The 22,634-nt window shown below is 60.0% G+C and overlaps 2 protein-coding genes across 8 annotated transcripts in view; both read left to right on the forward strand.

The window, feature by feature from the left end:
- The window catches only part of LOC132216031 (patr class I histocompatibility antigen, B-2 alpha chain-like), a 53,960-nt gene extending 31,701 nt beyond the window's left edge, over positions 1 to 22,259 (forward strand). Inside the window, exons 1-8 of one of the 7 annotated variants that reach the window (XM_059665029.1) lie at positions 1,973 to 2,120; positions 2,246 to 2,530; positions 2,762 to 3,037; positions 3,616 to 3,891; positions 19,800 to 19,901; positions 20,332 to 20,364; positions 20,501 to 20,548; positions 21,353 to 22,259. In XM_059665029.1, the coding sequence (XP_059521012.1) occupies positions 2,048 to 2,120; positions 2,246 to 2,530; positions 2,762 to 3,037; positions 3,616 to 3,891; positions 19,800 to 19,901; positions 20,332 to 20,364; positions 20,501 to 20,548; positions 21,353 to 21,366 (1,107 nt within the window). In that variant the 5' untranslated portion in view covers positions 1,973 to 2,047 and the 3' untranslated portion in view covers positions 21,367 to 22,259. Of the gene's footprint in view, positions 1 to 1,972; positions 2,121 to 2,245; positions 2,531 to 2,761; positions 3,038 to 3,615; positions 3,892 to 4,497; positions 4,531 to 4,891; positions 5,057 to 17,373; positions 17,527 to 17,641; positions 17,927 to 18,603; positions 18,877 to 19,402; positions 19,679 to 19,799; positions 19,902 to 20,331; positions 20,365 to 20,500; positions 20,549 to 20,696 lie in introns of those variants that run through there. The other 6 variants (XM_059665031.1, XM_059665030.1, XM_059665025.1 and 3 more) reach the window with 6 other exon arrangements.
- On the forward strand, positions 8,506 to 9,557 carry LOC132216059 (transforming protein RhoA-like). The gene has a single exon (XM_059665109.1). The coding sequence runs from the start codon at positions 8,572 to 8,574 to the stop codon at positions 8,995 to 8,997; it is 426 nt and encodes a 141-aa protein (XP_059521092.1). The 5' UTR covers positions 8,506 to 8,571; the 3' UTR covers positions 8,998 to 9,557.
- Positions 22,260 to 22,634: the final 375 nt, after the last annotated feature.

Raw genomic sequence — 22,634 nt, forward strand, 5'->3', positions numbered from 1 at the left:
GCCACAGAGAGCAGACTGCTGGCTGCCGGAGGGCAGGGGAGGGACTGGGCCCAGCAGGTGAAGGAGGAGGAAACACCACATGGTCCTTACAGTGTGGTCATGGGGAGGGAAAGGACAGCACAGGGAACACAGTCAGTCATATTATAAAAACTACACATGAGGTCACATGGTACTAGATGTATGGGGCAATCATTATATAAGTTATATGAATGTCTAATCCCAGACTTGTACACCTAAACTAACACATTATTGTACATCAACTATATTTGAAATATTAAAAGTATTTTTAAATAGAAGATATATGTATCTTGCATTCATTACACAAATGGAATAGTTTCTTAACTGTCTTTAATAAAAATGGAGGATTTTAAAAAACCTTATATGATGACCTGGGAAGTACATTAAAACATTTCTGCCACATTCCCAAGTCTCATGTCCCAGGAGATCATGTGTGTGAGCGGGGCGAGCCTCTTTCTCATGGGATCCCATGTTTACATTTTTTAAAATTGAGCCCTAGGTGGTTTGTCTCCATGGATGGAGCATAGGTCTGTGGAATGTGCTTGGAATGTGGTCTCAATTACCAGTAGGGGGCGTGCAGGAGGCAACGGATCCATGATTCTCTCATATCATGGATGTTTCTATCTCTCTTTCCCTTCCCCTTCCTCTCTGAAATCAATAAAAAAATATATTTTAAAAATTTGATTTCAGAGACGAACTGAGAGGGAGACAGAGATGGAAACATCCATGATGGGAGAGAATCATGGACAGGCTGCCTCCCGCACGCCCCCCACTGGGGATCTAGCCTGCATCCCAGCAGGTGGTCTCACCAGGAATAGAACCCTGACCCCTTGTTCAAAGGTCAATGCTCAGCCACTGAGCCACACCCGGCCTGGCCCATGTTTACGTAACAGAATGGATGACACAGACACTGGAATTCCTGAGATTTGGTGAATTGGCTCACACTTTCTCAAAAATGAGCGTACTTTCTCCCTTCAGGAAATATCACCTGGCAGGTGACAACTCACCGTCCTGTTGTCCTGATACAATGTCAGCCCCCAAGAGAAAACCAGAATGTTGGAACAGGTGTGTCCCACCACGTGACTTAGACCGCTCCCCAGTGCTGACAGCTTTCCTAGGGGGCTCTGTGGGAACAGCAACACCTGTGAACTCATTACATGATTCAATGCATCAGCACGGGACGGTCTCTGGGACTTAGAGACACAAGGCGTCACTTTACATGACCTGCATGAGGACAAGAGGCACCCAGCAAGACAGCCCTGGGGACTGTGACAGAACAGAGCAGAAAATACTCAATATTCCCAGCCAGCGGGGCTCGGTGGTTGAACATTGACCTATGAACCAGGAGGTCACACTCACCTCGTTGTCAGGCAACTGCCCGGATTGTGGGCTCCATTCCCAGTTGGGGCGTGAAGAAGGCAGCCAATCAATGGTTCTTTCTCATCATTGATCTTTCTATCTCTCTCTCCCTCTCCCTTCTTCTCTGAAATCAATATAAAATATATTTTTAAAAAAACATGAGTTCTGTTATCTCACAGGCAGTGACATGCGACATGGATTAATAACTGTTTCACTCTGTGTGATCCCTGAGGGTCACTATGATGACGTCACCACACACACAAGGTTATCGGGGCGCCTGCCTGTGTGTGAGGCCGCACAGAGATGGTGACACCAAAACCCTGGAAAGTCCCTGAACAGCACAGCGCCCGGGCCAGGCCTCGGGGACAGGGTGACGGCGCCCCGCGCGGGAGGAGGGGCAGGACCGAGGCCCAGGGCCCAGGCCTGCGCTCAGGGCTCCGCAGGGGACAGAGTCTGGGGGGCAGCTCCGTGTGGGGACTCCCCAGGCCCCTGGTTTCACTTCTCTCTCAACCTGTGTCTGCGCCTCCTTCCTGGAGACTCTTAACGCGGTCCCACTCCTCACTCCCATTGGCTGAGCGGTTTCCAGAGCAGCCAATCAGCGGCCACACGGCTCCGGGTTATAACTCCACCTTGGAAGCGCCGGGACTCAGATGGTCCCCCGACGCCAAGGATGCGGGTCGTGAGGCCCCCCACCCTCCTCCTGCTGCTCTCGGGGGCGCTGGTCCTGACCCCCAGCTGGGCCGGTGAGTGCGGGGTCGGAGGGGTTGGAGGGGTCGGCGGTGCGGGGAGCAGCGAGGGGACCCGGCGGGGGCGCGGGGCCGAGAAGGCGCGTGTCCAGCCCCGGCCCTGCCCCCCGTCCGCCCCCCAGGCTCCCACTCCCTGAGGTATTTCCTCACCGCCGTGTCCCGGCCTGGCCGCGGGGATCCCCGCTTCCTCTCCGTCGGCTACGTGGACGACACCCAGTTCGTGCGGTTCGACAGCGACGCGGCGACTCCGAAAGCCGAGCCGCGGGCGCCGTGGATGCAGCAGCCGTGGGTGGAGGAGGAGGACCCGGGGTATTGGGACCGGGAGACGCAGATCAGCAAGAGCAACGCACAGACTTTCCGAAGGAGCCTGCAGAACCTGCGCGGCTACTACAACCAGAGCGAGGACGGTGAGCCGCGCGCCGGGCCCCTCACGACCCCCCTCCCCACGGACGGGCCGGGGTCGCCCCGAGGGTCCGGATCAGAGCGTCACCCCGAGGCGGCGGGACCCGCCCAGCCCCCACCCGGGAGGAGCCCGCGGGGACTTTGACCCGATTTCACTGTTAGTTTTAAGTTCAGTCCCCGCGGGGCGGGCGGGGCGGGGTGACCGCGGGGCGGGGCTGACCTCGGCGCGGGGTCAGGGTCTCACACCCTCCAGAGCATGTTTGGCTGCGACCTGGGATCCGACGGGCGCCTCCTCCGCGGGTACCAACAACATGCCTACGACGGCGCCGACTACCTCGCCCTGAACGACGACCTGTTCTCCTGGACCGCGGCCGACGTGGCGGCTCAGATCACCAAGCGCAAGTGGGAGGCGGCCGGTGTGGCAGAGAGAATGAGGAGCTACCTGGAGGGCCTGTGTGTGGAGTCGCTGCTCATGTACCTGGACAAAGGGAAGGAGACCCTGCAGCGCACAAGTACCTGGGGCCGCCCCCTCTCCCCGGGGCTGGGGCTCCTACAAAGAGACAGAACAGGGGTTCAGTGTCAGACACCCCTCCTTGTGGTCAGGGAGGGGGCCCCCTGGATGTCCAGGTCACCAGAGGGACGCCCTCCTCTCAGAGACACTTAGGGGTGCAGGCTCTCCTGGGGTGCAGGGAGACCCCCTGAAATAGCCCATCAGCGGTTCCCATGGGCCCTGCAGGGGCTCTGGGACCCACAGGGACCTTCTCTCTCAGGCCTTGTGCGCTGCCCACACCCACTGTGTCTGAGGCCTGACCCCCGCTTTTCTGAGTCATGTGGCCTACAACCAAGTCAGAACCACAAATCCCTTTTCTCCCTCAGAGACCTGCCTCCAGCCTTGGGCTGTGTCTCTCTCATTCTAGAACTTTCTAAAGACTAGGAGGTCCTTCCAGGTGCCTCTGTCCAGGCTGGTGTGTGGGCTGTGTGCTCCCTCCCCCACCCCAGGTGGCTGTCCACTCTAAGGATGGTCACATGGGCGCTGCTGGGGTGTCCCATGGTGGATGCACAGTTCCTGCATTTTCTCTCCTCCCCTCAGTCCCTCCAAAGGCACACGTGACCCACCACCCCATCTCTGACCGTGAGGTCACCCTGAGGTGCTGGGTGCTGGGCTTCTACCCTGCGAACATCAGCCTGACCTGGCAGCGTGACGGGGAGGACCAGACCCAGGACATGGAGCTGGTGGAGACCAGGCCTGCGGGGGACGGCACCTTCCAGAAGTGGGCAGCCGTGGGGGTGTCCTCTGGAGAGGAGCAGAGATACACGTGCCATGTGCAGCACGAGGGGCTGCCCGAGCCCCTGACCCTGAGATGGGGTGAGGAGGGGCCGTGGGCACAGAGCCTCTTCACAGGGCAGCAGGGGCCCTGGGATCAGAGCCCTCACCCTCCCTTCCCTTCTCCCCTTCATCTTCATCTTCATGGGCATCGCTGGGGGCCTGGTTCTACTGGGAACTATGGCTTCAGCTGTGATGTGGGGGAGGAGGTGCTCAGGTGGGCAGGGGTGGGGTCTGAGTGTCTGTCCCACGGGGGGTTCAAGCCCAGGTAGACCTGTGTCCCGCCTCCTTCATGGGAAGCACCCTCCCCATGCGTGTGATGGCCAGTGTGGGGCTCTGTGCTCACACTTACTCCTCAGTGAGGCCCGTGGGAAAATGAGGGACCCACTTATCACCTGATGATGCTGGTGGTGGGGACCCCATGCCCAGCAGTCCCAGGTCAGAGGGCAGGTCCCTGCTGAGCACAGACCTCCAGGAGGGCGGTGGGTCCAGTCCCCTCACGTGCACTTCCCTCAGGTTTCCTGGTCCTTCCCTGGGTCTATACACAGGGTTCTGGAAACTTCTCTGGGGCCCAGGACTAGGCCTTCCTTTAGGAACTCATGGCCCTGCCTCCTCTCTGGTCTCTCACGGGATGTTTTCTTCCCGCAGGTGGGAAAGGAGGGAGCTACGCTCAGGCTGCCGGTGAGTATGGAGGGGTGACCCCTGAGTTCTTGGGACAGTGCAGATGGGAGCCATGCGAGACCCCCCTATAGCTCCTCCTTAGTCTCCTGCCCTGGGGCTCTGACCCCATTGTTGTGTGTCCCCCTCAGCCAGTGACAGCGCCCAGGGCTCTGATGTGTCTCTCTCGGCTTCTAAAGGTGAGACCCTGCCGTGGGGAGGGGTGGGCAGAGGGGAGGATGGGGGGTGGGGAGTCTGTGGGACACCGTGAGCATGAAGTGGACTCTGAGAATGTCACCAGTTACAGCCACTGACCTGAATGTGTTCATGATGCTTGTCCTCCACAGCGCGAGGCCGCTGCCTTGTGGAGACTGAGTGATGGAAGATGTTCACGCTCCCCCTTCCTGACTCAAGAACCTCTGATTGGGGGTCTGGCCCCTCCCTGCTCCCCACACTTTCCTGGTTCGGGACCTCCCTGTCTCTACCTTTACTTTCTGGTGGTCTGTGCTTACACTTCCTGCTCCCGTATTAAATGTGATTCTGGATGTGACTCTGTTCATTTCTTTCCAAGAAGGGTTGGTGAATTAAAGGGGAAAATCCTAACTTCTGAGCGGAAATAAATTTAAGCTTCAAGAACTACCCAGGTCCCATGTGTTTGCAGTGGGGAGCCCTTCCCAGCGGGGGACCAGAGGGGCTGTGAGGACAGAGCGTGGTTGGGGCCTGTGCCTGGTCAGTGCTCAGTGCATCATGGGCTTTGACGTGGCCAGTCCTCGGCTGGGTCACCTCCCTGCTCCTCTGACCTTGTCCCTCAGTGGAACCCTGTCCCACCAGGACCAGTGGTCACAGGGTCACACATCCCCCAGGCCTTATCAGGTGTCCTCATTCAGCGCATCTTCAGCACCCTGGACAGCGAGGCCTTCCTAGGGCAGGTCAGCCTGGGCTCAGGCCTGGGTCCCGCCCTCCCCCCCATCTCCTGGGTGTTTGTTGTTTCTCTTTTTTTGGTAGATATTATGCCTGTTCCTGCTTTTGTGTAGGAGTTTTTTTTCTCAATTAGCCCATTTAAATTTACCTGAATAACATTTATTTTTATTTTGTGTGTGAGTTTTGTTCTCTTTCTCTGGGTGTGCCCATCTTATAGCAACAGGAGGCATTTTGCCCGTCATTGTCCCACAGGCCCAGGGCCCCTGCACACAGGAGCCCTCCATGTGGAGAGGGGTGTTCAGGCTCCTCCTGCTCTTGCCTGTTTCTGGGCCTGATCTTCCGTCTTTCCCTGAACTCTCCCAAGATTTACCAGGAGCAGGATTCCTCCTCTGGGATCAGCTCCTGCTGGGACTGTGCTCTGCCCGCCACTCTCTCCCGTCCTTCCCTCTAGTGCTGACCCCAGGGGGACCCGGATGTGAGGAGGGAGGCTGCTGGAGGTTTAGGGGAGCAGCGCTGTGGGCAGTGCAGGTGCAGTGACGGCCCCGGCGGCACCCTGAGCTGCGGCCGCCCCAGGACAGCTGTGCTGGGGCCACAGCCATGAGGACACTGTGTGTGGGACAGGGACGGGTTCTCTGATGGTGACCCCTCAGCCAGGACTTTGTGACGGTGTGACCACTGTTCCCTCTGGAACGCACAGGGACCTTGGAGGTACTTCAGGCCGGGTCCTGGCCCCACAGTAATTCCAACATTGAAATACACCAAAGCTCAGATGCTTTGGCTCCTTCCTGTACATAAACGTTATGCTTACGCTGTACTGGCATCACCTCAGTGTCCAATAGTTTCATGTCTGAACAGCACCGCGTACACCTTAGTTACCATGTGCTTCATTGTGGAAATTCTGTCACCTGCGTCACAATGTAGCTGCTGGTGGAAAGCCTCACCTTCCAGTGAAAAGCCCACAAGGTCTGTGGCGCACAGCAAGTGAGGCGGCTCCACCTCAGGGAGCTGAGAGCAGGCCACGCTGCCGGCCTCCCAGAGCGTCTGTTCTATCACAGAGACAAGCTGCACCCTCTCCCCAGAGCCAGTGAGGCGTCTGTGCTCGAAGGCGGTGAGCGCTGTGGGGGAGGGGTCCACTGTGCGTGTGGGGGAGGGAAGATGGCTTTTTTGTTTGTTGGTTCTCACCCAGGATATTGTTCCATTGACTTTTAAGGAGAGTGGAAGGGGAGGGGAGACAGAGGGAGAGAAACATCCAGGTAAGAGAGAGGCAGCTATTTGTTGCCTCCAGCACGGGAATCACATGGAGCCTGCACCAAGGTACATGCCCTTGACCGGAATACAACCCGTGACCCTGTGGTCAAGGGCTGCACTCTATCCACTGAGCCCGACTGGCTGGGATGAAGGTGGCTATTTTAGGTCCCGTGGTCAGCGTGGGCCTCACTGGGAAAGTGACTTTGAGGAAAGGTGAGAAAGTGGTGAGCGTTTAACCATGAGTGTGTGAGGGGCAAGTTCTCTCCAAGCCGGGAGACTCCAGCGCAAATGCACTGGGCAGGGAGCACGTCTGTGAGTTGGGAGCAGCCGGAAGGCCATTGTGGCTGACGAAGAGTGCAGTGGACAGAGTCAGGTACAGGCCGCCTCAGGTGGGGCTGGGAACTCGGGGAGTTTTGAGCTAAGACAGATGTGGTTTGACTTTTCTTTTAAAAGGATAAGTCTGGCCCGGGTAGGATTGCTCAGTGGTTGAGCATGACCTGTGAACCAGGAGGTCAAGGTTCGATGCCAGGTCAGGGCAAGATTTCAGGTTTGCCAAATTGATCCCCAGTGTGGGGCATGCAGGAGGCAGCAGATCAATGATTCTCATCATTGATCTTTCTATCTCCCTCTCCCATCCTCTCTCTGAAATCAATAAAAATATATTTTTTAAAAATAAAAGGGCCAGGCTGGCTGCTGTGCCGAGAACAGTACCATGAGGAAGGGCCCCTGGGGCTGCAGGGAGTGGAGCCGGCACTTCCCGGTGTCCCAGGGAGAGAGGCTGGTTGGGCGGGGATGTGAGGGGGAAGCAGTGGGAAGTGGCTGGACACTGAGCACATGTGAACAGATGGATTCACAGCATTTCTGAGGGAATATAGGGTGGAAGCAGGAGGGAGGGAGGACACCGCAGAGCTGTGCCATGCAGGTAGGAGGACGGGCTTGTTGTCAGCAGAGACAGGGAGGGTGAACAGGGCCTGTGGGGAGCAGGAGGCCTGCCCAGCCTTCCCCTGGAGAGAAGGGAAGGGGAGCTGTCGGGCTGCTGGACGCTGAGTGTGGGGACCTGGAGGAGGAGGGTCAGGCTGGAGGAACAGGTGGGAGGGCGCAGCAGACAGGACAGTCACAGCCTGGAGCCTGGCCCCAGGGAGCAGGGGCTGCAGGAGGGAAAGGAAGGAGGAGTGAGAGCGGAGCTGGGGCCAGGCAGGCTCCTCAGACCACACACCCTGCGCCCACGACCCCGGTTCTGGCTCGGAGACCAGCGAGTGGGGCCTGTGCGGGGGAGGGGCCTGGACGTGGCGCTGAAACGCAGGGGCTGCACCTCTAGTGACCGGGTTGCTGCTGATGGTGCTGGTCTTTAGGTCACACATTCCGTAGCGAGAGCCTGACCAGGTGCCTGCCCAGCTACATCAGCCTCCCCCGGAGGGCTTGGTTAAGGGGGTGCCTTGAGACTGAGCCCATCCACCCCGGCATGTGGGAGCACGCACGTGGCTCCCCTCCCGCCGCCCGCTGTCCTGCTGGGTTCTCTGGTTAGTCCGCCGCCTCCTTAGCCGCCGCCCTAGTCCCCGAGCTTGGGACAAGGGACCTGCGTCATGGGCGCAGAGAGGCGGGAGTGGGAGCGGCTCACGAGCGCCGTCCATCTGAGAAGGTCCAGGCCCTTTGCAGAGCTCCTGCCACAGGCGGTGCATGCGTCGTGCAGCGCCTTTGTCAGCAATGGCTGCCATCCGGGGAATCGGTGATGGTGGTGATGGCGTCGGTGGCAAGACCTGCTGGCTCATCGCTCTTAGCCAGGACCCGTTCCCAGGGGTGCAGGGACCTCCGGTGCGTGGGAACGAGGGGGCAGGCACGGAGGGGGGCGGAGAGCAGGCCGAGCGGCTTTGGGGGGCACAGCTGGGCAGGAGGAGGATGGTGGCTGGAGGCCCCTCTCCTGCCCGGACACTGATGTTCTCCGGATGTGTCTCCACTGACAGCCCTGAGGGTTTAGAGAACACCCCAGAGAAACGGCCTCCGCAGAGCAAGCGTTTCTGTCCCCATCGGCCCATGGTCCTGGCTGGGAGCGAGGAGGATCTTGGGAAGGATGAGCCCACAGGGGGAGCCGCCAAGATGCAGCAGGAGCCAGTGAAAGCAGAAGAAGGGGAGAGATGGCCACAGGACTGGCGCTTAGGGGACATGGAGAGCTCAGCAAAGACCAAAGATGGAGGGAGGGCGGTTTTGGAAATGGCCATGGGAGCTGCTCTGCAAGCCAGACGCGGGAAGAAGAAATCGGGGTGCCTGTGTGGAGAGCCTGCTGCGAGCAGTTCGGAAGCGCCGTGTATTAATCTTCCTGTATGACTCCGGGCCTTGCCCATTTATCTGTAATTTACCTGAGATGACAAATCAGAATTCACCTTCTTACCAGTGCTTAGGAGCCAACCATGGTCATGAAGGATCCAGCCCACTGGCCCGCTGAGTCCTCTGCCACCCACCGCTCTCCCAGCCTCCTCTGCGCTCCCACCTGACAGCCAGGCGCGATTCAAGGAATTCCTTCCCTTCCTGCTTCTTTCTAGAAGGAGAAATGGTAGCTTTTGTGAGTGAGGCTGTAACTACTTCATCACTCACTGCTTGCCTGGCATCTTGCCAGGGACTCTGGGAGCTGCCCCTTCAGGCCTGGACTCCTGAGCAGGTTTCCTGGTCGGGCCCCTGGAGGGGGCATCCCGTTTCCCAATGTGCTCAGCAGAGAGGCCAGGGCCTGCAGCTGTGGCCAGTACAGTTCTGTGCTTCATGGTAGTTACCGTATAGTCACTGTGTAATGAGCGCCACCTACTGTGTGTCCCCAAAACATAATATATCTACCCAACTAGACCTAGTATTTTTTGTGTAATTGGATTTCCTACTACTGATATTTGTCATCCCCACAGAAAGTGTATTGTTTAAAAAACAAAAAGAAAAGAAAAGAAAGTGTATTGGAAAATAAAGTCAGGTGGAAAATTTTAAAAAAAAGGTAACCCCTTGGCCCTGGCTCATTGGCAGAGCATCGGCCTGCTGACCCAAGGAGCCCTGGTTTGAATCCTGTCAAGGGCACGAACCTCGGTTGCAGGCTCTTTCCCAACCCAGGCCCTGGTCAAGGCTCCAGCAGGAGGCAACCAATCGATGTGTTTCTCTCACATCCATGTTTCTCTCTGTCTTTCCCTCTCTCTTCCACTCTCTCTAATAATCAATGGAAAAATATCCTCAGGCGAGGATTAACAACAACAACAACATAATAATAATAATAATTACAACAGAAAAAGGGAGGAGAAGAAAGTGTTCCTACATCGCAGTTTTGGGTGGTGCTGCCCTCAAGGGGAAGGAGAGGGGTTGCCGGGAGGGGGTGGGACCCTCAGAGGGAACCAGGGCTCCTGGGGGCTCCTCTTCTCCAAATGAAGGACATTTGCAGGACAATGTGGAGCCTTTCCCGTCACTCTGACACTTTCTAAACTATATGTTAGCCCTTTATTCACTCTGCTCTTACCCCAGTGGTAGTTTTTAAAATGTTACTCAGTAAAGAAAAGTCACCACAATAACATGGAAGAGCACTGAGTGTGACCCGGGCATTTGAGATTCTAGTAAAACGCGTGACTATAAACTTCAGAGGAGGGAGGGGCATGTCACTATAATACATGCATGTTGGCTGAGCTTCGGAAAGATTTCTGTACATAAGTCTAAAAACTGTAAATTATCCTAGGATCTAGGATTCTGAAAAAGGTAATTGATTAGTCCGGCTGCATATGGTGTGAAGCAATATGGGGGTAAACGTGAATTTTTTTATTTGAGTGTTTTTAAAAGCCAATGAATTCCATTTGCTTACTTAAAAGGAAGACTTTGTCAATCTGTGAGAAGTCTAGAAAGAAGGGTTTAAAATGGAATGGTGACTGTCTGCCTTGCCTGCCCAGGACAGGGGTTAAGTAGACACTAGACCCCAAATAGAAGATGCTTTGGAGAGCTTGAGCCACTTAAAACAAAGACACAGGAAAAGGCAGCCCCTACAGGTGAAAGTCCCAGGAATGGCCAGGCCTTGGTTCCCATGACCGTGAAATGGAGTGTAACAGGCCTTGGGAATAACCTTCAGATGACATGTTTACTGACTCCATGGAAGTGGTTAAACTGTATTTTCAAAGTTTTTGAATGTTTCTCTTTCTCTGAAAGAGCTACCTGTTTCCGGTTTTGTGGTATTTCTCCCAAAGCTTAGAGGACATTCTGTCCCACCCTCAGTGTGTGTGTCAGGGGCCGGGGGGGGGGGGGGGGGGAGCAGCTCACTCACTGAGGCCAGGAGGCTCCCCCAGATTTCTGAGGGCTGAGGCCTCCCTGGAGCCCTTTTCATTCCTGAGGGAGGGGGGCTGGCCCCCCAGTCACTAACCACCCACCCCCAGCCCCAGGGACACACATGGGGCGCCACAACATCATGAAGTGACAGAAGGTCATGAGCCGCATTTTATTTTATTTATTTGTTTTGTTACAAAGGCATTTAATTCATCCCTATCAGTGTCACTGATTTCTTATTCACCTTTCCCAGTGGCTCCTCCCCTTACAGTGGTGAATGTGAGGCTCCCTTACAGGCTGGGGGGAGGAGGGGCTCGCCAGAGAAGGGCCGGTGTGGGCACTCCACGTGGACACCGCAGCGGGCCTGTCCCACAGGAACAGGGGCGGCCAGAGGCCTCCAGTCCTTTTGGCGTTGGTGATTCTCCATTCATGCTCCTTCCTGGCTGCCCAGGTGGGGGTGGGAACCCTGCAGCGCAGGGCCAGGCTCGGGGGAGGGGCAGGAGGGGAGGAAGAGCAGCAGGCCACCTGAAGGGAGGGTGGATGGGCACAGGGGTGGCTCCTGGGGTGAGGCACAGCCCTGTCTTTGGCTCCCCTGGTGAGGAATTCCCGCCCCTGCCCCTCACCCATCCCCCCAACCAACACACAGTCCCCTGAGCCAGGGGCACCTCCTGGGGTCCCTGAAACAAGGGGTTCTGCCACCCACCCCAGTGCTGCAGGGTCTGGAGCAAGGACAGGGGCAGCCCTGCCTGAGGACAAGGCAAGGAGGGGCCGGGCAGGGATCTGCCCAGAGAAAAGGCTGGGGAGGGAGGGGACACAGTCCGAGGAGCTGGCCCCCAGCTGAGGCCTTGGAGGGGGAGTAGCTGGAGACTCCTGCTTCCTTTGGGGGCTGCCTGGAACCCCAGCCCAGCCCACCCCTCTGTGTCCCAAGGGTCCCACCAAGTGACCGGGACAGTGTGCTTTGGGGTGATGCTGAGTAGAGTCAAGGCCAGGATGAGGGGCAGGGGAGGTGCAACCAAGGTGCTTGTGCTGTAGCTGGGGTGCCAACTCCCCTCATAACCTTGCTCCCCCCCACACACACACACTCATACTTGGGCCAGAAAGGGGAGGGCCAGCGTCACAGCCAGCCGGGGCACCTCCACCTCCACAAACAGGTCCTGGAGGGCCCCCTTCACACAGGCTGGTGGGGCCTCCAGGTCAGATTCCAAGGGTCCATTGGGATAGCCACGCCCACCACCAGCACCTCTAGCAGCTCCTGCCTCTGGGAGCCATGGTCTGTCAGACTCAGGAGGGGACCAGAGGTGAGAAGAGAGGGGAGGGGAAAGGAGAGGAAAAGGGGACAAAAAATGTCACATGACACCCAGCGGCACAGGGGGGTGGGGAGCAAAAAGAAAAAAAAGAGCCTCTGAGTCACATGTGAAACTTAAAAAAAGTCACTGACACTGAATGAGGCTACAGAGAGGAGGGTTGGAGAGAAAACCCAGCAAACAGCTGCTGATGGAGGCGGGGGTCCTGCCCCGTCCCCAGGAGCTGAGCTCTGCCAACTACCAAGGCCAGGGGGACCCTTCACATGCAGCCCAGGCGATGGCTGGGCCTGGGTCCCACCTTGGAAACGTGCACCCACACTCTCCGTGCACCCACACATCCAGCTACTCCCGCACCCCTCACCCCACCCTACCTTCCCCGGCCCCAGGGACCAAAGGGCACATCAGACACAGTCCCATTGGTTTGAAAAATAAAAGGAACCTTATACTTCAATATTTCATGAGCTAAAAAAAAAATGTTTTAACAAGTATGTGCAGGGGATGGGTGCTGGGAGCCCTGCCGTGGGGTGGGGTGGGGAGGGAGGGAAGGGCAGCAGGTGCCAGCGCGCTCCCCTGGTCCCACTGCCTCTCTTCTCTTCACTTATTTTAAAGCAAATCTCCTCCACATTCACACACACACACACACACACACACACGCACGCACCTGTGAGCCCCAAACCTCTCCTCCTCTCCTCAGACTCTGGGTCTGTGCCCCTCACCCAGGACCTGCCCCACTCAGGTCTGAGGGGCCTGATGGGGAAGAGAGGCTGAGTACAGGGTGGGGGGGGGGGTGGAGAAGGGCGCTGGGCGCACCACCGCCTGCACCCTTAGGGGGGTGGAGGTCCGTCGTGTACTGTCTCTGAGCCCCGGTTTCCTCAGCTGTCACAGGAGCGTCCCCACCACCTGGCCCATCCCAGCCCCAGGGACAGGGACAGACCACGGAGCCTAGAGTCGCTTTGGGAAACATGGAAGCACTGGGAGGGGGTGGAAGGAGGGGTCCCGAGCACCACGGGGGCCTGCCAGTCCCAGGGGGCTGCGGGAAGGGTGGCGCAGAGGACTGCCCCTGCCTGCCCCTCCCCTGCCCCGCCTGGTTGAGGGGAATGGGAGACAATGGCTCAGGGTTAGGAGAAGGGGAGCCAGTACTCCCTGTGAGAGAGAGAGAGAGAGAGAGAGAGAGAGAGAGAGAGAGAGAGAAAGCCACGCAGAGCTCCTACCACTGCCGCCCTCTCCCAGCCACTGGGACTGGGCTCAGGGGTGGGACAGACAGCAGCTCATGACCAAGATGGTGGGTGGGTGGGTGACAGGAGGGGGAGTGTGAGGCCGCATGGAGGGCTGGGTGGGGGTGGCTGGGGGGCCTCGGCTGCGGGCCAGCCTCGCCCTCATGGCGGCCTGTTTCACAGCAGCGCTCCACGCCCATCATGGCCGCGCCCGCTGGCCAGTGTCACTGAGGAAGGGGGTGCGGGTGTCACCCTCAGGTGCTTCCCCTCGGGGACCCAGCTCTTCCGCACGACGCGGCGGGCAGGGGCCCTGGGAGTGGCCGCTGGGAGTCTCCCTGGAGGGAGAGCTCGGCGCCCTTGGCCCTGACCTGCCGCCTCTGCAGGAAGCCCCGCGCCCAGGAGCCCGCGCTGCTCCCCACGGTCACGCTCGGCAGCCGGGCAGCAGCTGAGGAGGCGCAGGGAGGAGGGGGCCGCACAGCCCATAGCTCCACCGCCGCGCTTGCTGGGCTGCAGGTGAACAGGGCCCGGAAGGAGGGGCTGCAGCAGCCAGGAGGGCGGGTGGGCGGGAAGGCAGGGCCTGTGACCACCATGACGCCTCAGCACAGGCCTGACGCCGCTCACTCAGTCCCCCAGAAAGCCGCTGCCCAAGTTCAGGGTCCCCACCTGCAGGGTCTGCGCCCTGGTGGCAGCCACGCCTAAGCCGTGCTCCGGGGGCTCCTGCGGGCTCCGCAGGGGCAGCTGGGGCAGGACCTTTGCCTGGGGCACACCCCCCTGCTTGTGGCCTCACAGCCTCCGCCTCAGCAGCAGAGGCGGCCGCGGTGGCCATTCATCCTGGGCCAGGCCGCCCCAGCCCAGCGCCCAACCTGTGCAAGCCGCGCCCATGAGCCGCATCGTAGGGTCTGTTCTTGGACTTGAGTTTCCCTCTCAGTCCCCCTGGTTGAGGGGAAGGGGCTGGTTCCCGGCCACAGGGCTGCATGTTCAAACCCAGGTCCTTGGGGCAGCGGGCCCTTCCCTGGCGCAGGGGCTGAGCCGGGGGGCAGGTCTGTCCTCCTCAGGACACCTCCCTCCTTCGCTTCAATGAAACGGGGTCTCCTGCTGCCCCTGGAATCTGACGTGTTGGGCGAAGGCCTGGGGTCCCCACAGACCCCTGGGTTCCTGGTTGATTAGACAGCAGAGCCCTTAGGGGAGCTGCGGGGCCTCCGGGGGGAAGTGATGGCTCCTCCCGCCCTCCTCCTGGGCTTTGTGACCCGGCCAAGCAGGTGCCAAGTGGAGCTTTAAAGATGGTCTCCTGCCCTGGCTGGTGTGGCTCACTGGATAGAGCGTCGACCTGCGGACTGAAGGGTCCCGGGTTCCAGTCTGGTCAAGGGCACCTGCCGGGGTTGTGGGCTCCATTCGCAGAGGGGGGCGTGCAGGAGGCGGCTGGTTAATGATTCTCATCATGGATGTTTCTCTCCCTCTCCCTTCCTCTCTGAAATCAATAAAAATATATTTCTAAAGAAAAATAAAATGGTCTCCTTTAAACGACAGGATTCCTTAACTTAAATAATAATAGTAGTAGTAGTAGTAGTAGTAGTAGTAGTAGACCTTCCCCAGTCGGTGCCAAGGGGGCGCTCAGTACACACCCCCAGGCTCCCCTCTCGGGCCCAGACCCCTTTGCCACGACAAGGCCTCTCCAGGAGCGCCCACCCCGCCTCCCCCAGGGCTCCCTCCCTGCGGGTCCCGCGGGGCCTGTGCGGGGTCAAGCGGGGACTCACTTTCCCAACCGCCTGGGGCAGGCTGCAGCCGAGAGGCTGAGCCTGGCCCTGCGCCCCAGGTCTGAGCAGGAGGAGGGGCCGCTCCCGCCCCAGGACCGTGTCCCTGTCTTGGGCGCTGCGCATGGCTCCCCTCCTGCGGGCGGGGGTGGGGCGCAGCCGGGGGGGGGGGGGGGCGCCCTCCCATGGTGCCAGGGCTGAGGGCCGCCCGAGGGAGCCGCCAGAGCGGGTCGGGAGGGGCACCTGCCCAGAGGCTGCACTGCGTGCTGGGCCCGGGCCGGGGGTCGCTGGAAGCCGTCCCCCCACACACCCTCCCCAGCGGGCAGCGGAGACGGAGACGGGGCGGCGCTGGGGCTGTGTGTGCGGCTGGGGGATTCCTGCCCAGGGAGGGAGAGAGGCGCTGGGAGGTGCGGGCTCTGTGTGGGAAGCACGCTCCTTCCCCGGTCCCTAGGGTCCAGCGCCGGGAGGGGGATCGGGCCTGGGGGGACCTGGGCTGAGCCCTGGGACGGTGGCCCCGCGTCTCATCCCATAAACTCCTGAGGGAAGGGAAGGCCCCCAGGGACGGAGCCTCCTTTATGGGGACCCGCGTCAGAGTCAGGGGGGCCGCGTCCCCGACGCCACGTGCGGGAGGAGCCCCCAGGGCAGCGCCGCACCCCCCCCCCCGCGCCCCGCACACGGCTGCCCACGCGTCCTCTTCACACGGACACGGCCCCGGGGGCACCGCGTGTTCCCATCAGGTCATCGCTTGGGCCGCGGGGCCCCGGGCACAGCGACCTCGCAGGCGGCCAGGGCCTCGGGAGCCTTCAGAGCTGGTCCCGCGGCTCCCCTCCCCCTTCACCTTCCTGCCCACAGCTGATTCCAGCCAACTCATTTTTAAATTTTTTAAAATATATTTTTATTGATTTCAGGATGAAGGCAGAGGGAGAGGAAACATCCATGATGAGACAGAATCATGGACAGGCTGCCTCCTGCACGCCCCCCACCGGAGATCGAACCTGCAACCCAGCAGGTGCCTCACCAGGAATAGAACCCTGACCGCCTGGTTCACAGGTCAATGCTCAGCCACTGAGCCACGCCCGGCCTGGCCCATGTTTACTTAAAAGAATTAATGACACAGACACTGGGATTGCTGAGATTTGGTGAACTGGCTCACACTTTCTCAAACATGAGCGTGAGCTTCTTTTTTATATCACCTGGCAGGTGCCAACTGACAGTCCTGTTGTCCTGATACAATGTCAGCCCCCAAGAGAAAACCAGAATGTTGGAACAGGTGTGTCCCACCACGGGAGCTAGACCGCTCCCCAGTGCTGACAGCTTTCCTAGGGGGCTCTGTGGGAACACAACACCTGTGAGCTTTGATGACGTTATTAAATGCATCAGCACGGGAAGGTCTCTGGGACTTAGAGACACAAGGCGTCACTTTACATAACCTGCGTGAGAACCAGAGCCACCCAGCAAGACAGCCCTGGGGACTGTGATGGGACAGGAAATATTCAACCCCCAGCCAGCGGGGTTCCGGGGTTGAACATTGACCTATGAACGAGGTCACAGTTCAACTTTTTGTCGGAGCACATGCCTGTGATTGTGGGCTCCTCCCCAGTGTGGGGCGTGTAGGAGGCAGCTGATCAATGATTATTTCTCATCATTGAGGTTTCAATCTCTCTCTTCCTCTTCCTTCTTCTCTGAAATCAATATAAAATATATTTTTTAAAAAAACATGACTTGTGTTACCCTCTCACAGGCAGTGAGATGCGACATGGATTAATAACTGTCTCACCCTGTGTGACCCCGTGAGTGGTCACTATGATGACGTCACCACACACACAAGGTTATCGGGGCGCCTGCCTGTGTGTGAGGCCGCACAGAGATGGTGACACCAAAACCTTGGAAAGTCCCTGAACAGCACAGCGCCCGGGCCAGGCCTCGGGGACAGGGTGACGGCGCCCCGCGCGGGAGGAGGGTCAGGACCGAGTCGCAGGGCCCAGGCCTGCGCTCAGGGCTCCGCAGGGGACAGAGTCTGGCGGGGCAGCTCCCTGTGGAGGACTCCCCAGCGCCCTGGGTTTCACCTCTCCTCCCCAACCTTTGTCGGCGCCTCCTTCCTAGAGACTCGTGACGCGGCCCCACTTCTCACTCCCATTGGCTGAGCGGTTTCCAGAGCAGCCAATCAACGTCCCCGCGGCTCCCGGTTATAACTCCTCCGCCGAAGCGCCGGGACTCAGACAGTCCCCCCGACGCCGAGGATGCGAGTCCTGAGGCCCCCCACCCTCCTCCTGCTGCTCTCGGGGGCGCTGGTCCTGACCCCCAGCTGGGCCGGTGAGTGCGGGGTCGGAGGGGGCGGCGGTGCGGGGAGCAGCGAGGGGACCCGGCGGGGGCGCGGGGCCGCGAAGGCGCGTGTCCAGCCCCGGCCCTGCCCCCCGTCCGCCCCCAGGCCCCCACTCCCTGAGGTATTTCAGCACCGCCGTGTCCCGGCCCGGCCGCGGGGAGCCCCGGTACCTCGAAGTCGGCTACGTGGACGACACGCAGTTCGTGCGGTTCGACAACGACGCCCCGAATCCGAGGGCGGAGCCGCGGGCGCCGTGGATGCAGCAGCCGTGGGTGGAGCAGGTGATCCCGGGGTATTGGGACTGGCAGACCCAGATCTTCAAGAGCAACGCACAGAATGACCGAGTAAACCTGCAGATCCTGCGCGGCCACTACAACCAGAGCGAGGACGGTGAGCCGCGCGCCGGGCCCGTCACGACCCCCCACCCCACGGACGGGCCGGGGTCGCCCCGAGGTTCCGGGTCCGAGAGTCACCCCGAGGCGGCGGGACCCGCCCGGCCCCCACCCGGCAGGAGCCCGCGGGGACTTTGACCCGATGTCACTGTTAGTTTTAAGTTCAGTCCCCGGGGGGCGGGCGGGGCTGACCGCGGGGCGGGGCGGGGTAACCGCGGGGCGGGGCGGGGCTGACCGCTGGGCGGGGCTGACCGCGGGGCGGGGCGGGGCTGACCGCGGGGCGGGGCGGGGCTGACCGCTGGGCGGGGCTGACCGCGGGGCGGGGCTGGGTGACCGCGGGGCGGGGTGACCGCTGGGCGGGGCTGACCGCGGGGCGGGGCTGGGTGACCGCGGGGCGGGGCTGGGTGACCGCGGGGCGGGGTGACCGCTGGGCGGGGCTGACCGCGGGGCGGGGCGGGGTGACCGCGGGGCGGGGCTGACCGTGGGGCGGGGCTGGGTGACCGCGGGGCGGGATGACCGCGGGGCGGGGCTGACCGTGGGGCGGGGCTGGGTGACCGCGGGGCGGGGTGACCGCGGGGCGGGGCTGACCGTGGGGCGGGGCTGGGTGACCGCGGGGCGGGGTGACCGCGGGGCGGGGCTGACCGCGGGGCGGGGCTGACCTCGGGGCGGGGTCAGGGTCTCACACCCTCCAGAGGATGTTTGGCTGCGAAGTGGGACCCCAGGGGCGCCTCCTCCGCGGGTACTATCAATATGCCTACGATGGCGCCGACTACATCGCCCTGAATGAGGACCTGACCTCCTGGAACACCGCCGACATGGCGGCTCAGATCACCAAGCGCAAGTGGGAGGCGGAGGGTTGGGCAGAGCAACTGAGGATCCACCTGGAGGGCCTGTGTGTGAAGTCACTGCTCATGTGCCTGGAAAAAGAGGAGACCCTGCAGCGAGCAGGTACCAGGGGCCCTGGGGCCGCCCCCTCTCCCCGGGGCTGGGGCTCCTACAAGGAGACAGGACAGAGGGTCAGTCTCGGACACCCCTCCTTGGGTCAGCGAGGGAGCCCCACTGGATGCCCAGGTCAGGTACCAGAGGGGCCCCCCTCTTCTCAGGGACAGTTAGGGGTGCAGGGAGACCCCCCTGAAATAGCCCATCAGCGGTTCCCATGGGACCTGCAGGGACTCTGGGACCCACGGGGACCTTCTCCCTCAGGCCTTGTGCGCTGCCCACACCCACTGTGTCTGAGGCCTCACCCCAGCTTTTCTGAGTCACATGGCCTCCTGCCCTGGGCTGTGTCTCTCTGCTTCTAGAACTTTCTAAAGACTAGGAGGTCCTTCCAGGTGCCTCTGTCCAGGCTGGTGTGTGGGCTGTGTGCTCCCTCCCCCACCCCAGGTGTCTGTCCACTCTCAGGATGGTGACATGGGCGCTGCTGGAGTGACCCATGGCGGATGCACAGTTCCTGCATTTTCTCTCCTCCCCTCAGACCCTCCAAAGGCACACGTGACCCACCACCCCATCTCTGAGCGTGAGGTCACCCTGAGGTGTTGGGCGCTGGGCTTCTACCCTGCGGACATCAGCCTGACCTGGCAGCGTGACGGGGAGGACCAGACCCAGGACATGGAGCTGGTGGAGACCAGGCCTGCGGGGGACGGCACCTTCCAGAAGTGGGCGGCCGTGGAGGTGCCCCCTGGAGAGGAGCAGAGATACACGTGCCATGTGCAGCACGAGGGGCTGCCCGAGCCCCTGACCCTGAGATGGGGTGAGGAGGGGCCGTGGGCACACAGCCTCTTCTCAGGGCAGCAGGGGCCTGGGGGACCTCAGTGGGGTCCGGGCTGAGGCCTGGGGTCAGTCCCTCACCTTCCCTTCCCTTCTTCTCCCAGAGCCGCCTTCTCACACCTTCATCATCATCATGGGCATCGCTGGGGGCCTGGTTCTGCTGGGAGCCGTGGCTGCAGCTGTGATGTGGGGGAGGAGGTGCTCAGGTGGGCAGGGGTGGGGTCTGAGTGTCTGTCCCACTGGGGGTTCAAGCCCAGGTAGACCTGTGTCCCGCCTCCTTCATGAGAAGCACCAACCCCACGCGTGTGATGGCCAGTGTGGGGCTCTGTGCTCACACTTACTCTTTAGTTAGTCCCGTGGGAAAATGAGGGACCCACTTATCACCTGATGATGCTGGTGGTGGGTCCCCATCCCCAGCAGCCCCAGGTCAGAGGGCAGGTCCCTGCTGAGCACAGACCTCCAGGAGGGCGGTGGGTCCAGTCCCCACACATGCACTTCCCTCAGGTTTCCTGGTCCTGCCCTGGGTCTATACACAGGGTTCTGGAAACTTCTCTGGGGCCCAGGACTAGGCCTTCCTTTAGGAACTCATGGCCCTGCCTCCTCCCTGGTCTCTCACGGGATGTTTTCTTTCCGCAGTTGGGAAAGGAGGGAGCTACGCTCAGGCTGCCGGTGAGTATGGAGGGGTGACCCCTGAGACCCTGGAACAGTACAGACGGGAGCCATAGGAGAGACCGCCCGCCCCCATAGTTCCTCCTTAGTCTCCTGCCCTGGGTCTCTGACCCCGTCCTTGTGTGTCCCCCCCCAGGCAGTGACAGCGGCCAGGGCTCTGATGTGTCTCTCTCGGCTTCTAAAGGTGAGACCCTGCCGTGGGGAGTGGTGGGCAGAGGGGAGGACTGGGGGGTGGGGAGTCTGTGGGACACTGTGAGCATGAAGTGGACTCTGAGAATGTCACCAGTTACAGCCACTGACCTGAATGTGTTCATGATGCTTGTCCTCCACAGTGTGAGGCTGCTGCCGTGTGGGGACTGAGTGATGGAAGATGTTCATGCTCCCACTTCCTGACTCAAGAACCTCTGATTGGGGGGCTGGCCCCGTCCTACACCCGACACTTTCCTGTCAGCAGAGGCGGCGCTGCACCCTCACTATCGCTGTCTTTATTTCCTCATGAGCTGAGCTGCAACTTCCTGCTCCGTATTGAAATGAGGTTTTGGATGTGACCTTGTTTGTTCATTTCTTGCCAAGAAGGGAGCTTCGCACAGGGGACCAGCTTTGTGGGCTTAGCGAGGCCGAAGTCGGACCAGCTCCCGAGCATCTTTCACCTGAGAAGGTCAAGGTCCTTTGCAGAGCTTCTGCCACAGGCCTCAGGTGCGTCCTGCAGGACCTTGGTCAGCAGTGGCTGTCATCCAGGGAAATAGGTGATGGTTGGTGATGGCACCGGTAGCAAGAATTGCTGGCTCATTACTGGTTCTTACAAGGACCAGTTCCCAGGGGTGCAGGGACCTCCGGTGCGTGGGAACGAGGGGGCAGACAGGAAAGGCGATGGAGAGCAAGCTGAGTGGGCTTTGGGGGTCACAGCTGGGCAGGAGGAGGATGGTCGCTGGAGTTCCCTCTCCTGCCCTGACATGGATGTTCTCCAGATGTCTCTCTCCACTGACAGCCCTGAGGGTTTAGAGAACATCCCAGAAAAATGGCCTCCGCAGGGCAAGCGTTTCTGTCCCCATGAGCCCATCGTCCTGGCTGGGAGCGAGGAGGGTCTTGGGAAGGATGAGCCCACAGGGGGAGCAGCCAATTGCAGCAGGAGCAGTGAAAGCAGAAGAAGGGGAGAGATGGCCACAGGACTGGCGCTTAGGGGACACGGAGTGCTCAGCGAAGACCAAAGATGGAGGGAGGGAGGTTTGGAAATGGCCACGGGAGCTGCTCTGCAAGCCAGACACGGGAAGAAGAAATCGGGGTGCCTGTGTGGTGAGCCTGCTGCGAGCAGTTTGGAAGCGACGTGTATTAATCTTCCTGTATGGCTCCGGGCCTTGTTCATTTATCTGTAATTTACCAGAGATGAAAATCGGAAGTCACCTTGGTACCAGTGCTTAGCAGCCAACCATGGTCATGAAGGATCCAGCCCACCTGGCCCGCCGGGTCCTCTGCCACCCACCGCTCTCCCAGCCTCCTCTGCGCTCCCGCCTGGCATGTCAGGCGCGGATTCGAGGAATTCCTTCCCTTCCTGCTTCTTTCTAGAAGGAGAAATGGTAGTTTTTGTGAGTGGGGCTGTAACTACTTCATCACTCACGTGCTTGCCTGGCATCTGTCAGCTGCCAGGGACTCTGGGAGCTGCCCCTTCAGGGCTGAACTCCTGAGCAGGTTTCCTGGTCGGGCCCCTGGAGGGGTTCCCAAAGTGCTTAGCAGAGAGGCCCAGGTCCTGCAGCTGTGGCCAGTACAGTTCTGTGCTTCAGGGTAGTTACTCTATAATCACTGTGTAAAGAGCGCCACCTAATGTGTGTCACCAAAACAATATATCTACCCAACTAGACGTCGTATCCTATATAATAAAAGGCTAATTTGCAAATCGACTGAACAGTGGAATGACTGGTTGCTATGATGCGCACTGACCACCAAGGGGCAGACTCTCAATGCAGGAGCTACCCCCTGGTGATCAGTGTGCCCCCACAGGGGGAGCGCCGCTCAGCCAGAATCCCTGAGCTGGGCTCGAGGCTGGCGAGCGCAGTGGCAGTGGTAGGAGAGGCTCCGCTAAGGATGTCCGACTGCCAGCTTAGGCCCGCTGTCAGTCAGACATCCCCCAAGGGCTCCCGGACTGCACAGGACAGGCTGAGGTATCACCCCTGAATGCACGAATTTCGTGCACCGGGCTTCTAGTTTTTGTATAATTGGACTTCCTAATACTGATATTTGTCATCCCCACAGAAACTGTATTGGTTTTTTTAAAA

Source organism: Myotis daubentonii, chromosome 15 (genome assembly GCF_963259705.1).
Source record: "Myotis daubentonii chromosome 15, mMyoDau2.1, whole genome shotgun sequence".
NCBI lineage: Eukaryota > Metazoa > Chordata > Mammalia > Chiroptera > Vespertilionidae > Myotis > Myotis daubentonii.